This window comes from Onychostruthus taczanowskii, unplaced genomic scaffold, assembly GCF_017590055.1.
Source record: "Onychostruthus taczanowskii isolate IOZ18803 unplaced genomic scaffold, ASM1759005v1 scaffold4, whole genome shotgun sequence".
Taxonomy (NCBI): Eukaryota; Metazoa; Chordata; class Aves; order Passeriformes; family Passeridae; genus Onychostruthus; species Onychostruthus taczanowskii.
In genome coordinates, this window is record NW_024501459.1 from 22470741 (window position 1) to 22488785 (window position 18045).

Here is an 18045-nt window from a genome sequence, read left to right on the forward strand (position 1 = left end):
TCTCTGAAGAATCAGGGTACTCTCGGGATGCACTTGACCTTCAGTAGGTGTCAAGAGAACTTGCAGACTGTGGCCATATATGTTTAGTTTCTGGGCTGTTTTGTATTTTTGTAGGACTCTTTCTTTTAAGCATTGTGTGGTTGAGCTACAGCTTGTAGGATATTCTTGCCTTGCTGAACAGTGAACCTGTGTCTGCACTGCAATCACTTTGAGAGGTGATGGGTCTGAAAAAGAACAATGGTGACTGTAGGTTTGAAAAAGTGTACAGAACCGTACTACATTCTTTTGAAAATAATACAGCTGAATATATTTTATGATTTCACTACTCAGTTTTTTTCCAGTGTAATGGAAATTAAATTGTGCTTAAAATTTACTGTTTGTGTTTTATTTTTCATTACTTGCAGAATAACTCCTAAAAATGATTTTAGTGAATCTCCTTCTCTGCAAAGGAGCTGTTCCCAAATACCTGATGTCCCCCAGTCACCTTCCGTATCACTACTCGTCTACTCAGCTTCAGACACCAGAAGAGAGTTGGATTCAGGAAACAGTTCTAACCTTTGAAAGATTGAAAATGTGCATGAACATTTGTATTGCATAAAACTGAAAGATTGGAAATTTGTATGAACATTTGCATTGTATAAAACTGACATGAGTTCTTTGTTACACTGGAAATAATGGATATTCTGTGCCTTATTAAAAAACACATATATCCTGCTTTGCACTTAAAAAAATGTATGTTTTGTTGAGGGGACAGCTAGCAATAATGTACTGTATTTAATCCTGTCCAGGACTAATGGAAATTGAAGTTCTGTAGGACATGGCAATAATGTAAGAAAAAGGTGAGATACATATATTATTCCTTATATAAAGAACACTTTGTAATGAATTGCATTAAAATAATGCTTTGAAAGCACTGTTACTTCTCAAGGTATAACATTCTGTCTGTCTCTTCAATATTTTTCAAAACTTGTTAATTTTTTGGTTTTTTTACTGTCTCTTAAACAACAGTATCACTTAAGTAAGTGATGCACAAATTTCTAAATACTCTAAATTATGCATCATGCTGTATCAATTATAGCACTGGTTTATGGTAGCTGGTACACTGAATATGAAAGGGAATCTGAAATTACAGCAGTTTATTTTGTACATAAAAATGAATTTTGTAAATAAGTGACTGCATAAGGTCAATCTTTAGAACTACTGTTTTGTATGTATTGTACAAACTTGGGAAAGCTCCTGTGCTTCCCTTGGGGTGTTGCTGAAGCCAGCAGTCCCCTGGTGATCAGCCAACGTGACACAGTTCTGAGAAGAGCAGGCTGGACCTTTATCCACAGCATGCACTGATATTTGGGGTGAGATGGGTCCTGCTGCAGGGATGCTGCAGAAGGTGCAGCATTGTCTCAGAAAATGCCTCTTGGAGCCTCTCCTGGCCTGGTGTTCCAGGGCATGGTGCCAAAGGGAACACCTCAGACTCCTGGGCTCCATGGGCACAGCCTGACGTGCAGGCTTGGGGCTTTTGTCCTGAGCTGCAGCGACAGCTCATCTTGTGCTGTTTCTGCATGAGTAACTTCATTTTTAAAAAACGCTATAAAGAAATATCTTGCAGATAACTGCTGCAAATAACTGGTGAGTTATTAATGTGCAGGCTTCTTTAACAATCTATTTACTGAGAAGACAGCCTTAGTACTTTTCCTCCAAAGCCTAATTTTCTATAAAGCCTAATTTTCTACAGCAATATATTTTCTTTAAATCAAAAAGGCCTCAATATATATAGCCTTTCTTATGCTAGGTGGTTCTCAGGAGCAAGTACTGCTGATGTGAATAACAATTTCGTTGTCTGATTCATTTGAGTGGTAATTTTTTTAAGAGCCAATGGGATTTATTACTTGAGATAATTTGGAGACAGATTTTGCTGTTTTCTAAACCTGAATGTCAGTGCATTTTGTAAAACTGTCCAGCATCTTACATTTGACCACTAATAAGAATATGTCTCAATGTTATGGTATTATGCAGAAAATTTACTGTGAATTGGGGCAGCATTCATGGTGATGCATTGAACAATGAAAATTGCATGGTACAAAGGACATGTAAATGCTGGAACAACAGGAACTATGGTTCTGATAAACCAAAGTTATTTGTTTTATCCATCATGCATTAAAAATGAAATTTCTTTATATTACAGTATCTGCATTTTAGCATTTGTACTTTTTTGCCTTCAATGGGATATGCTCTTTCTTTTATAATTTTCCCATTAAAAATACACAGAATTCTTGCTACTGAGTGGACAGTAAGAAAGATATGAAAAGGTGCACTAAATACCCTTCATTTTTCTAGTTCTGTTTGTAACCAGGTAACTTTATACACATGTTCAGTAGTTTTGTTATTACTGTATTTGTTAGTAATAAAATATGCTGTTGTATAGTAAGAGCTTCTGAGTGGATATTTCTCAGTAACTAGATGTGGCATGTTTGTTGCTCTACCCACTAGTGTAGTATTTTTGCACCTAAAACACAAGTATTTTTTAGTAGGGCTCTGTGAGTTAGTAAGTATTGCAATGTTTTTATTTCTCCTGTGTGAGAAGCTGAGACAGAACAATGCTGGTAATTGTTCACATGAACACAGACTTATACAGGAGTGAGGAACTTGAACTAGTTCTTTCATCCTAATGTTTGCAGCATCTTTTCTTTCATGACCTCTAAAGACTTCCTTTAGGTTATGTAGAATGTGTATTTCCAGACTGCTCATGCTGCCACCTGCTTAAAATATTGATTTTTAATTTTTTAGTGCTGTTCCTCCTTTTTAGGAACCTCTGGAAAAAAATTGCTTTTGTGGTAACTGCTCTACAAAAGATGAATGCAAAGTAATTTTGAAGTTACAGCAATACTGTGGGCTTAAAAATCGGTAAATTATCAAAGTGTGAAATACGAAGCAATAATCAAAACATTGGCAGTGAAACGCATCAGTGGCAGATTGAGACTGTAGCACTTTGTATGTTCCAGGGCAGCTGCACCAGGAAAAACAGAATTCCCAGGGTGATCCTTGCAGGCAAAGAGGCTGTGACCTCTCTGGGTGCTTAACCACCAAGTACCCAAGCAGTGAATAGGAAGTTAAAGTGCTGTTTGAATGCTCACAGCAGTGATGAGGAGAAGGAAACTCAGAGAAAAGGGGCACAGAGATGAGTCAGGGCCTGGAAGACTGACTCCCTTATGGTGAGGGGCAGTGCAGAATCTCATAAGCAGCTTCTCTTACAAAAGGTATTTATTTATTTGCTTTCCTCTTGTTATCTGAATGAAGTTAAACCATTCGTGTTTGAATGCAGTTAAACCATTCATGTTCAAAAGGCATTTCTGAGCCTATGAGAATAACTTCTCCCTGGGAAAAGGGGAGCTGATCTTCATCAGCTGAAGTTGTTTAATGGAGGCTGGCAGTCTTCTGGAAGATATACTGTAAATCCAGCTATTTACATTGATACAGCCATTTTAGTCTTATTTGGTGCCACTGTTTGCAAGAAGCTAGACTACAGGATACTGACAGCTTCTCCAAACCTGGAATTATGTGTGCCAATAGTCTTTCTTTGAATGAAGATGTCATAAATCAGTTCAACTTATGCATTGCACTGAGTTTTCAGGTTGCATAGAAAATCTTGCAAAGGACAAGATAAATTTCGCATATCAAATAATATTTGATTTGTGAAACAAACGGCACCTGAAATTACCAATATGGTACTTTTATGGTACATGTTGTTTGTACTGTATCTTACTGCTCTATTTTGCTAAATGTATTTAGTGAAAACCAGGGTAGACTTTGCCTAGAGGGTAAATCTATGCACATAGTTGAAAAAATAAGTCTGAGTCTGAAAATATAAACAAAATAATATTTGTAACATTTAAAATGTGCTATTACCAGAGGGGGGAAAAAAAAAAAACCCACCCAAAAACGCTGCAGTATTTAAAACCTGTTTAAATCCTGGGTTTTTTTAGAGTAAAAACCCCAACAATTTACCGATGGAGCACTAACAAGCTGAAGTATCACACTATTTTCTTTGACAACTGTTCAACTGGTTTACAGAGAACTGTAGCTCCTTTTTCCTTACAGGATACAGAATATATTTGGTTTAAACAGTCAAATCCAGTTGAAATTCTGAAGCAAAATAGAAAAAAAAAATTAAAAGTTGAACTTCTTTAATAAAAATAAGTTTAGCATTCTGCAAAACACTGAAAAGTGCAGTAGTTGAAGAGAAGAAGGAATCCTGTTTTGCTGTGGAGTTTGACCACCCAGTCTCAACGTGCTGTTTCAGAAGGCTGCACATCAAAGGACAAATTCTGCATCCTTCCCTTCACACTGGCCACTTGTTGGATCAGTCTTTGAAGGCAGCTGGCTGCTCTCTGCCTGCCTGTTCACTGGTAAAGCTCCTTGCCAGTATTAACCAGTGGTATTTGCAGTAATTGAGATGGCTGGCACCAAGGCTGTTTCACAGTCTCATGAGTATAGATGTTATTTCCTGCACGTTACCTTTTTTTTTTTGCACTTATTCTTTCACGCCTTTACACTTATCATATTTGTGTTTTTTAATAGACTGGAGTTTAATCAGAGCAACTTATAGCATGCATTCATGAGCTTTCTGCTTTGTGTACCTAGAAGTGGAGCTCAGAATGTATTTCTGATGTATGTCTACGAAATCCACTTCTATTTATTAACTGGATTTTACTTCCTATTAAAAAGCACTTGAGATTAAAAGTATAATTAGTCTTAAAATTATTAAAAAAAATATAATTGAAGTTACAATTTAAAACATGCCAGGACATTTATATCTGAGCTCTTTGTTAATGTTTATTCCCCGCATTTCAAACTTTGATCACTGAAACAAAATGTGAAATAAAAGTTTGCTTTTTTTCAGGTTTAACTAGTTGAAATAAAGTAATGGCCAATGAGCTCTTTAAACAATTAATGATCTGCCTTCATTAAATGGGTTTCTTAGCACAGACAGGAGCTGGAGAGGGGAGTAGTTCCTGCTGTTTGGAAGAAAGCACTTTTTGTGGAAGGGCAGTGCTAAACAGGCACTCAGTAGTGGGTGGAGGTGATGTGGAGGGACACTGACCTCCCTCCAGAGGTACAGCAGGATAGTCATGACAGAACATCAGGTATTTTAAGGGGAAAGGTATTTTAGGACTCATTTTTGCCATACAAGGTGAAGAGAAACAGCAAGAAGATGTTTTGTTGCCATTGGGTAGGTTTGTCAGAGAGGTGAGGGGAGGATGATTAGGCATGGCCACCAAAGGGGTCTTAACAGGAAAAAGGATGTTCCATGTTGGTTGTGTATGAAGGGCTAAGAAGAGAATGTGTGTCCCAGTTTATCTTCCTGATGTTCTACCTTACCACATGAAAGTAGATCACAAGAAGTTAATAGTAAATTATTTATTAGTTGAAGGCTTAAGCTATCTGGGAAGCATTCCCTCCAGACCCAAATCTAGTGGTATCATACCTACTATCCAGGAGTGCAGGTAAGTCCTGAATGACCAAAGATGGAGCAGAAGAAGCTGAAGCAATTGAGTGCTAGGTTTGAGTCACTGGTGTCACCCACTGGTCCTATCTGGGACTTGCTCTCCTCCTTCCAGATTCCTACAGGCATGGCTGTGATCCAGACTTCCAAGTAAAGAACAAGTGGATGCACTGCAGCGATAAATAATCTAGACACGTGAATCTGTGAAATGTGGGGACGTGGCACTGACAGGTGTGATGTGCCACTGGGTGGATGAGATGCAAATGTGGTGGTCTGGCTGATGTCAGGGCTCACCATGCAAATTAATTTATTTTTCTTAAAATTTTAGCAGGCAAGATTATCCTGAGAAAGACATGTAAATCTGCTGATAGCTGTGATGAGGTTCTCTATGGAGAGAAAAGGACAGTCACCAAACCAGCAGGAAAAGCCAGGAAACCACACACACACACAAATACACACACACAAAAAAACCCCCCCCCCCACAAAAAAAGCCCCCAAAAAAAAAAAAAAAAAAAAAAAAAAAAAAAAGAAAGGAGGAATTTGCCTTTTAAATTAATATTACTTCAACAGCATTTTTAGGGTACACATCCTGAAACTTCCTCTACTTGACAATGGGAAATGATGAACTCATAAATAAGACCTGTAATTAACCAAGAGGTGCTGTAATTACAGCAAAGTTACAAGGATAGAAGCAAGGAAATCAACACTAAGTTATGCCTCACAAAAGATGAGCACCTGCTGTAAAAATATTAAAGAATTGCTCAAAATCACATTTTTCTTCACAGGAACCTGGTGGGTCTTTTGCTGTTCTGGCCAAACACAATTCATCTCCACATGAGCCAGGGATTCAGGTGTTTAATCCTTTCCAATGCCATTGTACCAGTCACTTGTTGATGCAAGTCTAATATGATTCCTATATTAGCACATAAAACAAATTAAATGCAAGAGTTTACCTGTTTCAGTATCCTCAGGGCTGAAGGATGACCCCACTGAGCCACTTGTGGTGAACCTCACCGTGCCTGACCCAGCAGCCCCTGTCCATGCTTTGCCCTTTCAGTGACAGTGGGTCATGTGTGAGCAGATGCTGGAGGTGGTGCCCAGAGGCTCCAGAGCCCTGCTTGCCTCAAGCCATGGCACTTTTTCACTGAGGTCAGTGTGGGCATGGGGAGCCAGGTGACAGGAATGCCACAGGCTTCAAGCTCCACCACTACATCCAAGAAGCAGAGCTGCAGTGATGACGTGTGTTCCCATCTGTCATTGTTTTTTAGCTCTGCTCATCTGTCTCTGCTCTGAGTTGTGCAAATGGGCAAAGTAGTTTTTTTTCCTTTGGCCAAATCTTTCATCTACAGGCTTCTGTGCATTTTGTGTGTACCTGTTATGGTGGCTATAGACCTCTGGTTTCTGTAAGCCACCTGTAAGGGCTGCAGAGCCCTGCCTCAGCCCTTCTCATAGCTTGCTTATACTGAGCAACTCCTTTTCAAAGGGTTTACTGGACACAAATAAAATAAAACTTTTAAAGTTCAAGCCTATTCCTTTAATTTCAGGATTATCACTAATTCGAGCTACTGCCTTCCAAAACTGGAAGGACAAACTTCTGGCAGTGCATTTGATGAATGGTGTAGAAAAATGCAGATTGTGCCTTTCATTTGAAGAAGCCTTCCTGTCTGAATGGAGCACTGTATTTCACATCCTAATAACCATTTATTAGCACAGGATCTAAGGAAAGTTAGCTTTTTGGTTCTGTATAAGCCTTTCTATTCACTGAGGTTTCATGAGGTAGCCAAGTGATTTTTCTACCACTGACTGATTCCCAGCTGCTCTAATGAGCAAATGCTCCTCCTGAGACTCAGCTCTCCCCTTGCACGTGATGATTCACTGGACACCCAGTGAATTTAATTCTGAACTGGACTGAAATAATTTTATCTTTCTACAAGTCCTTGAACAACCCAATCTAAGTGGACCTGCTTTAACCAGATGTTCTCCTGATGTCCCTGCAGACCCAAATGTTTCCATGACTGCAGCTGGGATTGCTCCAGCTGCTCTTGGGAGCAGACTTGCAGAGGCATAGACCAGACCCCTTCAGGGTCTGAAATTTGCAACTAGCAGTTAAGGGAAACAGTATGGGCTTTTCATCATAAATTTTGCACTATGGAAACATCTGGATGTCCTGATTTATCCTTTATCAGTGAAGCAGACAGTTCTCCCAAATAGTTTTATTGAAGTTTATCTCTCTCTGACTGTTTGTGAATAGTGTTTAGTTTAAAATAGTCAGTGCCTCCATTGTTACTGTAGAAACACAGCTATAAGCAAATGCAACTATAAATCAACTGATGACTTGGACAGAAAAAAACCAGATTTGCCTGGAACCTCAGCAGGCAATGGAAGGAACTGTTTCCCTAAGTTTTCACTGGTATCTGACCTATATCCTGGTCTTGGCTTGTCAGAGACAACGTTAAATATTTCTCTCCACAGAAAACATAATAATTATGAATAAAAAAAAGTGTTGATTCTCTCATGTTCTATTCTCTGTTGATTCTCTGTTTCCATTGTGTAAAAATACATTTCCTATAGTAACATTAAGAACTGCCATGTGCTTATTCAGAAATAAAGAATTAACATTTACCGTCAGGATTTTTTTTCTCACACTCAAAAAATGCTGTCCTCATGTATGTGAACATGGGAATTGTCTCCAAAGCCTCCGAAGGGTAAGCACATGCCCCAAATTAGATTTTAAGACTCAATTATTAATATGTGTACCTGCAAAGAACTGCTGTGGCTATAATGCTTTTATCATTTTATCTAGAAGCTACTGGAATTTTTTTTTTAAAATAGGTGTATCTGTGCTAGTAAAGCAAAAAAATAGAGGGAGAGATGTTTTGGATTTTTTAAAATATTATTCATGCTATATGAATAATATATTTAAATTAAGATGTGTTAGAAGGGACTAAGACCACAATCCCACTGATTTTTATGCAGTTCCAAAGGCTTTTTTGGTGGAAGAAGTTGGAATCAATTTCTTAAATCTGTAATAAATTACCCAAGAGCTCTTACTTTGGTTTTCTTCCACAGCAGTACAGACAGCTCTTTGTCTCCTTGATCAGACAGGCAGCCTGCAAAGAGCCATTTGAAAAATTCAACAGTTTTCCCTGATCTCAGCCTTTTACACCGACTTACAACTCATCCTAAAATGTCAGTAATAAAGTGAACAAGATCTAAAATGATGAGCTCCACAGTTAAAAGCACCAAGGACAGGTTGGCAAGGAGGCTGAGTGTTGTGATGCTGAGCACTGCAGCGCTAACCTCGAGTGCTCTGCTGTTACCCAGGGTATAACAACATGCTCCCCAGAGTGATGCAGAGATCAGGCTGCCAGCCAAAGCCAAGATCCCCAGACATCCTCAGAACAGGGAAAAGTATGAAGCAATAAGAGTTAAAAGCAGATGAAAAGTCCAAGTCTTGGCACTTACCTTACTGGGCCTCTTTTGTCTCAGGATCCTCAGCCTCGAACTTTCTGTAATGTTTAGACACCTAAGTCTGGTGCTCCTGGTTCCCTGCAGTTACTTCACACTGGAAAGACTAAGGACTGAATAACAATTGAATTGAATAACAAACACTCACTGGCTGAATTCAAACCAGTGTGCTAACAAACAGTATTCATAAACTGGAATAGTTTGGACAGGAAAGGCAGAGACCCAGTGACCCCATGGGCAGTCCCTTGAATTTAAATATGTTATAGCTGAGGTGAATGGAAACACATGTGTGTATGGGAACATCCTCCTCTCCAGACTTGTGTGTCTGGATTTTTGGGATGCTGAGAGGCTGTGTGAGGGGGAAAGCAGCTCAAGCTGCAGCAGAGAGACTGCACTCATGCCATCAGCCTCATCTATGGCAATCTGTGGTTCAAGATGCATTGGCTGTGCCACAGTGACCTTGTGTGAGCCTGCCCAGGCTGTGCAGGAGCAGACTGGCCATCTGGGAGATTTTAGTGACATAACAACTCATAATATATGCTGATATGTTTGTGAGGCCACACATAAAAGATAAAGCCTATATCATATGGCAGGATGGATAAAATGAAAGAATCACTAGTTGATGTAATATGGATCGTGGTCAGAGGATGCTCAGGCAAGTTTATTATCACTCCTTTGAGCTGCTAAGTAGTTAAGGCAAAGTAGATCAGTAGTTCTGATTCAATTTCAGTATCTCACCAGCATTTGGCAGTGGTTGGTGCCCTCAGAAGCATTTAAATATATTAGAAGACCACAGAGCATAATCCTAACAGATGGCAAGGCTTGCTTGGGCTGAAGAAGGCTAAGGAGGATGTTGACATTTCTGTTTTCCAGATGGAAATGCACACTGCAAGTCAAATGAGTGCTAGGAGCTGCACAATGCACTCACCAGAGCTCAAAGCAGATGTCCCACTGTTGTTTGCTAAGACCTTCTCTTACAGTGCTCCTCAGTTTGCTTCCTCTGGCAAAGCCATTTGGGTTTTCAAAGCTTCTAAACCACACTCAAACATATGGTGAGCAAACCCAGGTGGGGAAATAATTGTGAACATCCATGCAAATTTTGTTCTCTAAAACCCTGAGTGATTGCCTTAGGAAGGCGTGCAGTGCTGCTGCACTGTGTACTTCAGCTGCTGCACCTTGCCTGAGGAAATTAATTCTGTAATGCAGAAGTTTGGCACCCTGTGAAGGGACACACCTTAGCAACAGGCTGTGTTGATGCTGAGGATCCCCAGCCCTTGGTAAGGACGCTTGTGTGAACATGCAGGTGACACAGAAATCAAACATTACCGCCTTCACAGCACTGCCACCAGCCCAGAGGCAGCAGGGTTTGCTGGCAGCACTGAGCAGTTGCTCAATGAAGCCTCTGCCTGTGTGTGTTTGTGGATGCTGACTGAGGCTGTCACCAAAGCAATTGTTACAATTAAGGGTTTACATCATTCCATAAATTTTCCCAGCTGGTTTAGGGAACCATTATTATTTAGCAGCTGTTTTTTTGAAGTTGGCAGGGTGTAACGCTGCCCTTCTTCGCAAGGCAGGAGCCCTCACCTCAGCAAAGTGGCTGACGTCAGTCCCAGCTCTCAGGACAGCGTGTGATGGGGTGATGGCAGCAGTGGGACTGACCTGTGGTGTAGCTCTCACTTCACTGCTATTGCTCCACCGGCACAGACGTGAAAGGGGAGAAAGGCAGAAGCGGCTTAAAGTGCAGAGCCACATGAAGGGGTTCAGTCTACACAAAAATGTGGTTCCACGCAGCCTGTTTGAATGACTCAACTTCTTGTAGCATTCTTTCCTGCAGGAGAAATGTGTGGTTTTGTTAAATACTTCAGGAAAAAAAAAGTGTTGAAGCTTATCTCCCCCTTCTGGAAATTCTACCGCTACAAATCCCAGGTAGCTACCTCTCAAACATTTATTATTTCTATCTTGAATACTTGAGGACATATCACATCCTTTATCTCACAGTGCTTTTCAAGTCTAGAATGATGAAAAGCAAAGTATGATTTCGAATGAAAGCAGTATGGGATGGTTTACACTGGGTGGCCAAGAACTTCTCTTGCTAAATTGGCAATGTTCAGTCTGGCAATACCAGGGTTTTCGAAAAAGTCCAAAATCCTCTATTGTTCAGAAGGATTTTGTGTCCTTACCCTGACTTTTGTTAAAGTGAAATCTGCGACCGATGCCCAGCTGATACTTGATCACAGTTTCCCCTCGCGGTGCACCAGCATCCCGCTGTGGCGCTGGGCGGTTTCTTGCAGACACAGCTCCTTCATGGGAAAGGAGCCGAGTGCCGAGCAAACACCTGAAGACGTGGAAGGGAACTGTCTGGGGCTCCGGGAGAGCCGGGCATGGCCCCGCAGCGCTGCCGCCGCCCGGCTCGGCCCGGCTCGGCTCGGCTCGGCCCGGCCCGGCCGGGGGCTCCGGCCTGGCCCGGGGACAGCTCGGCGGGGCCGGCCCGAGGGGGCGGGAGCCCCCGGCCCGTGCCAATGGCTGAGGGGGGGTGGCTCTGCCGGCCGTCTCGCTCGGTTACAGGATGGAAATTCCCGGCCTCCCCGGGGAGGGAGCTGGGGCTGCGCGCTCTGAAAGGCTCATTTATCGCCGCGCTGCCGCGCAGAGCCGGGACCCGGGCTGCTGCTGCCGCCGGCCCCGGCGCATCCCGCCCCGCGCCATGCCCCGCGCCCCGGCCCCGCTGCTGCTGCTGCTGCTGCTGCTGCTGCTGGCGGCGGCCCCGCCGCACGGCGGCTCCGAGAGCCCCAAGGGGAAGCAGAAGGCGCTCCGCCAGCGGGAGGTGGTGGACGTGGTGAGAGCGGCGGGCCGGGGCCGGCAGCGGGGCGGGCGGAGGGGCTGGGGGAGCCGTGCGGACGGGAGGTAGCTGGAGGAGCCACGCAGCCGCTTTGTTATTGCAAAGATCTGAAAAAAGCCAAAGATCCGAGGCTTTCGGAAAACCTCGCGGCCGCTCCAGGCGGGGCAGCGCCGGTCCCGCGCCGCTGGGCATCTCTCGGGCCAGTTAATGACGCCCTTGTTGTGCTGAATCGGGGAAATGCGGAGAACGCGCTGCACGGGCTTTGACACAAGCCGCAGGGTTTCGGCGGCCCGGAGTGTGTTTGGGTGCTTTCCCATCGGGCCAGGGCCCGGGATGGCGGCGGGAGCCGGCGGAGCTCGCACTCCCCGCCGTGCCCGGAGCCGGGGGACACCGCGGGGCAGCCGGGGCAGCGCCCTGGGCTCCGCAGCGCCGCAATCTTACAGCCCTTCCAACATAAGTAGTAAATGCTGCTTAGTGCCTTCCAACATAAGCACTTAGCTGCTGTTTAGCTCCTAAAATGCTAGTGGATAAATAGTAATGAGAAAAACTATCTGCATGCTCACCGAACACCCTTTTCCTTGGAGTCGCATGAATGCATTATTTCCTTTGGCGGCAAGGACTGCACACCATTGTTTGCAATTCCATTGCTACTAGAAACCTGAAAGCATTGGGACTATCCCATCTCAGGGATAGATGACAGGAGAGAAATTTTCCAGTCCTTGGAATGTAGAAAGCAGATGTGAAGGTATTTCTGTGAGTTGCTGGACTGCCGTTCATCTTCTGTAGAAAATCAGTGGTATGACCATTTCTTCCATGATCTCCAGAGAAATCCCCTAAAGCGGTGTGCTGGAAGCACCACTGCTAGCAAATCTCCTTTCCCTTTCACACTACTTCATTGCCTTTTCACTTTTATTGTGCAAAATGAATTGCACTGAGAATCAGGAGTCTGTACACATGGATGAGCTAACATTTTCGGAGCAGTGTTTCAGGGTCCCTCATTTCTTTGAAATTGCTTGGTGCTTTTTGGGTGCAGCAGAGTGAGCAGCAAAGTGCGGATAAATCCATGGCAGCTGACTCACGCACAGCCCAGCTGTACAGACTGCTTCAGCAGAAACCCTGCCAGGGCAGAGTGGAGGCAGGACCGAGGGGGGATCCTGCCTTCAGTGGATGTTTAAAGTATGTTTTATGCATTTCCAGCTTAAGAAAACATGAAAAAGACTTGACTTGGCAAGACAGACAGTTTTAGTTGGAGTGGAGCCCAAAGCCCAGGTGATTCTTGTGCTCCCATTTATTTTTTGGGATGTGCCATGGCTGAGGTGCTCTCCCTGTCTGGCTGTGGGTGGCAGCTCCTGTGTGAAGGCAGGTCAGCCCTTCTTGGTGTCTCTGGGGGTGGGGGGCAATAGGCCAGAGCTTGGCCTGCCCCAGCTCTTGCCTATTTCCACATGTAGGATTTCTGTGGTGAGTAACCACATGCAAAAGCCAGAGCCAGTCATCATTACAAACAGAATCCAGTGGGAAAGCAACAGCAAAACCAGATAGCTGTTGCTGTGTGAAATAGAAATGACCTTGCTTTGTTCTCCTGGCTTGGTGTGTGCTTTGCCAACCAGCCTTCTCTAACTTTTCTAAATCATGATTTTCTTCATGAAAATATTCCAATATTTCCACTGCCTTTAGCCAGCAGGGTTTTCTTTGTGAAGGTAGTAAGGGAAAGCTAGCAACCATTAGTCAAACCCTCATCTGAATTCTTACCAGACCTCTCCATATAGTCACTGATTTTACTTTTGGTGTGGCTCCAGCTAAGGCTGTGATGGCTCTGCTGGTTTTTGCTCCAGAGCCTGTGAAAAGACACAGCCTCAGTGAAGAATTCACCACTCTGACAAGGGAAAGAGGGCAGAGACTGTAGTTTACAGCTCCTGCAGTGCAGAGAGGGGCATGGCTGGCACGAGGGGGAACAGCTGCAGCACTGTTTGTTTTTGAAACAGATGGGGATTAGGTGGTTTAAACTAGATGAAGACAAAAAAATGTGAGAAAGTGGAAGAGTAGAATACAGCTATCTGTGAGGATTTGGGATGAAGACTGGAGGAAGCAGTCAGTCACCAGACAGGACAGAGCACATGAAGAAAAAGCCATGGCCAGCCCCTGCAGGTTCCTGCTCAGCATTCCCATGCCCAGTGCTCCTCCCACATCCCAGCACTAGGGCTGCTGGGGGAAGGAGCTCTGGGCTTCACAGACCTTCAAGGTGGGCAATCCCAGGTCTCAGAAGGTGAGAAGTCAATGTGTGTTAACATGGATTTGGGAGAGCAGCATTTGACCTTTCCTAATACTGGGATGTTAGGAAGGATGTTAGCGTGCCTTCCTCCTCCCACATGTGCCTTCCCACTGTTACAAACAGGATTCCTGTTCAGCTTTATTCCAAGGTGCATCTTCCCACATCCATATCACCATCCATTTGTGTGCATATTGGAGTCTGAATTGTGGGGCTTCATTATCACGATGTGGTTGTCACCTCCTCACCAGAGGAGCAGTAACAGAAGAAAAGTGGCATTAACCTTTGCTCTCTATGAAATGGAAAATCTTCTTTAAAAAAAAAAAAAAACTGAACACATATTAGCATAGAGAGTTATACAAGTAATGGTGGGTTTGGAGAAAGTAACAATTAACATGTGACTTTTTTTTTTTTTTCTGTATTGAAATGTTTTGACTTGTGAGGTTTTACAATAGATTTTAATTCTTGGGCTAGGTAAATTTTTAATGCTAGGATTATGTATCTTTTCATTAAAAAAAGGCATCTTGTTTTACAGCAAATTCTGCTGGCACTGCTTATCTTTGAAAATTTGTTCTTCCTTTCTTTTTTTTCCTTCTGTGGAACCATTTTCTCGGAGATACAGAAATAGCCCATCGTGGCACAGGAGGGGGTTTGTGTTTTGTTGTTATTCACTTGTGTTTGGCTTGGTTAGCCTCAGAGTTGAGGGATGGAAGCAGCAAAATCTGTTCTGTCTTCCAGTATAATGGCATGTGCTTACAAGGCCCCAGTGGCGTTCCTGGACGGGATGGAAACCCAGGAGCCAATGGGATCCCTGGGACACCTGGGATCCCGGGGCGGGACGGGCTGAAAGGGGAGAAGGGCGAGTGCATGCGTGAGAGCATCGAGGAGTCCTGGACGCCCAACTTCAAGCAGTGCTCGTGGAGCGCGCTGAACTACGGCATCGACCTCGGGAAGATCGCGGTAAGCTGGCTCTGCACCGAGGGGCTGCACCAAGCACGGCGAGCTCTGGGGCTGCTCCGGGAGCTGGGCTGCACCAGCCCCACAGATTTCCTGCTGGGGCCTTATTCTGCATGCAAGGGTGAACTTCTCAAAGGATTAGCTACTTTGGATTGCTCTCAGCTGTGTTTCAGCTACGTGCCTGTTTCATTCCTGGAACAGGGTTTCAGAAGAATTTTGTAACTGGTGTAATAGTACATTCAGTAGACCAGATATGTAACTGTAAGGCTGAAAGTCACAGTACCAAAAAAGTACCTCTAGCTTGCCCAAAACAGGGCAAGGTTTTCACCATTTCAATCCTAAGAAGGGATGAACATCTTTAATCTGTTAATTGTACTCATCTTTATAACTCTTGCTTCATAGTGGTTATTCACTGAAACGCAGCTGCAGTTGCAGGATGCTACTGCAAAGGATCAGCATTGCTCAGGAGCAGAATTGCCAGTGTCACCCAGACTGACACAAAGAGTCTGTCCTCCACTGCAGCCCTGGGTGTAAAACTTCTAGAAAAAATCTCTGCTCAATCCCAGCTATGAAGCAAAGCCCAGAATGATTAGAGTGGTTTAACTGCTGTGCTGTGGCTAGAGGGAAAATCAACTTTTTCAGTAGACTTTTCTTACTGCCTGCCTTGTACTTGCAGAACTGTCCCTAGCTTCTTTTTTTTTTTTTCTTTTCCTTTCCTTTAATTTCTTTTTTTTTTTTTTTTTCCCATGATATCAAGCATTTTGAAGACAGGTTAACGATCACTTAAAAACCTGAAAGTATTTATTTTTATTTATTATTTAGCTTTTATTGGGTATAAGCTGCTCAGAAGTCTTGTGATAATCGTTAAGTCCAGGATTTCTGTTAGCAGAGACAGAAACTGTGCTGTTTGGTCATGCAAGGACTTGGGGATTGGACTAGATGATCTTCAGAGATCCCTTCCAGTCCTTATGATTGTGTGATTCTGTGGCTTGAGTGCAGCTTTCAGAGAGCTTATATCCCTTTACATAAATCCCAGAAGGTAACTGGGCTACCAACTTAACAGCAGGTGTTATCTAAAAAAGCTAAGAATTTCCATAATCCATTTCTCCTTTATCATCTATGAGGAGCTGTTCTGATTTGCATCTTTGCACCACAAGGGATTTCCCAGGCTGTAATTTTTTTTCCCCCCAGAGGGGCTGAAAGAGAATAGCCAAAACATTTAAAAATAAATATATTCCTAAATCCATGTCCTAAATATAAATGTATAGAAAAAGAATGGGCTCAACCCCCGAGGTTTGTACCAAAGCACTTTGTCTCCTGTCAGGAATGCACGTTTACCAAGATGCGCTCCAACAGCGCGCTCCGCGTGCTCTTCAGCGGCTCCCTGCGGCTCAAGTGCAGGAGCGCCTGCTGTCAGCGCTGGTACTTCACCTTCAACGGGGCAGAGTGCGCTGGCCCGCTGCCGATTGAAGCCATAATATACCTAGATCAAGGAAGCCCAGAGCTGAATTCTACTATTAACATACACAGAACTTCCTCAGGTATGTATGCCGGGAGAGCGGAGATGGAGCACAAGGCAGCAGCAGCAAACTCAGAGTGGCCAACTCACACTCGTTCTCCTACTCTGCTGTCTCAGAGTTGGCTATTGATAAGTAACAGTATTATAATTATTTATTAAGTGGTACTTTCTTGCTGTGGTACTTTTTGTGGTACTTTGAAATGGAAGAGATTTCTGTCCAGGCAGGTCTACTGATCTCTGCCACAACATGATTACAGAGACATTCTGTGCTGTATTAACCTGTGGAGAAGCAGCCTTACTGCCAAGTAGACAGTGTCATCCTGGCTTAAAATACTGGTATTTGCACATTATCTGTGCAAAAGTTAGACTTTCCTCCTGCAATTTCTACTCTGATTTCGGGTGGGGTGAAAAAGTACCTCCAAAGTGAAATATCTGGGAGCAATTATTCATTTGCTTAGCAGAGGCAAATTAGTGAGTTCATTCACTTAGTGATACTAAGAAAAAGGAATGTAAAGTCTGTGTCCTTTCTCCATTTTCCTCCCTGCACTGTATGACTACATAAAACCTAAGGTCTAGAGCTGTTTTAGGATTTTTTCAGCACAGGGGTAGAGCTGACTTGTCTTCACTACCCCACCTCCATCCAGTGGTGCCAGTGGAGTATCAGGAGGGCAACTGCATGCAGAAGCAGTGTGGAAAAGTGTGGAAAAGTTTACAGGGTGGCAATCACCTTTACAGAGCTGAGCTGTAAACCAGGCATGGCTGTGCCCCCATCACTGCTAGGAAGGTGTCTGGAAGGGTATGAAGCCATATTCCAACTCCCAGTGTGTAAATTTGGGTATTTAAAGCAGCAGGTATATCTCCAATTTAGGCATCCTGCGGCTGGTGATCTGCTTCAGGTAGTGAACCAGTCAATCAGCAGCATGGACAGAGGCACTGCATGGCTGTAACTGATGCTGCCACACCTCTACATAATAGTTTTTATTTCTGAAATTGTTTTAAAATTCTAAGAACTTTTTACATTTAACTAAATAGCACAAGCTTGCAACAAGCTGCTGTTCTTAAGTACTTGAGTCCACCTTCATTTGTGAAATACAAAGGGATTGTGTCTGCTGAGGTAACCTGATTTTTGTCTTTAACCAGTGGAAGGTCTGTGTGAAGGAATCAATGCTGGCTTGGTGGATATTGCCATCTGGGTTGGGACGTGCTCAGATTATCCACGGGGAGATGCTTCTACTGGATGGAATTCAGTCTCCCGAATCATCATTGAAGAACTGCCAAAATGACTTCCCTCCCTTTTTATAATACCTTTTTAAAAAATTTTGTACTATTTTTTTCAGAATTTATTTCAATAGAGTTGGATGCAAGTACTGGACTGAAAGGCACCAAAGCTTTGCATCTGTAGCCTTTGTCTTGTTTTGCACATGGCAGAGGCTTTTTATAATAATCATTTTAGAATACAAATATCAAAACCAAGTTCATTAACATTTTAATTTCTTTTT

The 18045-nt window shown here is 43.3% G+C and overlaps 2 protein-coding genes across 3 annotated transcripts in view; both read left to right on the plus strand.

The window, feature by feature from the left end:
• Positions 1 to 2425, plus strand: part of FZD6 (frizzled class receptor 6) — a 28409-nt gene extending 25984 nt beyond the window's left edge. For both annotated transcript variants that reach the window (XM_041412927.1, XM_041412928.1), the window contains exon 7: positions 405 to 2425. In XM_041412927.1, the coding sequence (XP_041268861.1) occupies positions 405 to 561 (157 nt within the window). In that variant the 3' untranslated portion in view covers positions 562 to 2425. The remainder of the gene's footprint in view (positions 1 to 404) is intronic.
• Positions 2426 to 11669: 9244 nt separating this feature from the next.
• CTHRC1 (collagen triple helix repeat containing 1) lies at positions 11670 to 18037 on the plus strand. Its single transcript, XM_041412593.1, has 4 exons — positions 11670 to 11801; positions 14809 to 15030; positions 16352 to 16568; positions 17687 to 18037. Exons 1-4 carry the CDS (start codon positions 11670 to 11672, stop codon positions 17827 to 17829), a joined length of 714 nt encoding a protein of 237 aa, XP_041268527.1. The 3' UTR covers positions 17830 to 18037.
• Positions 18038 to 18045: the final 8 nt, after the last annotated feature.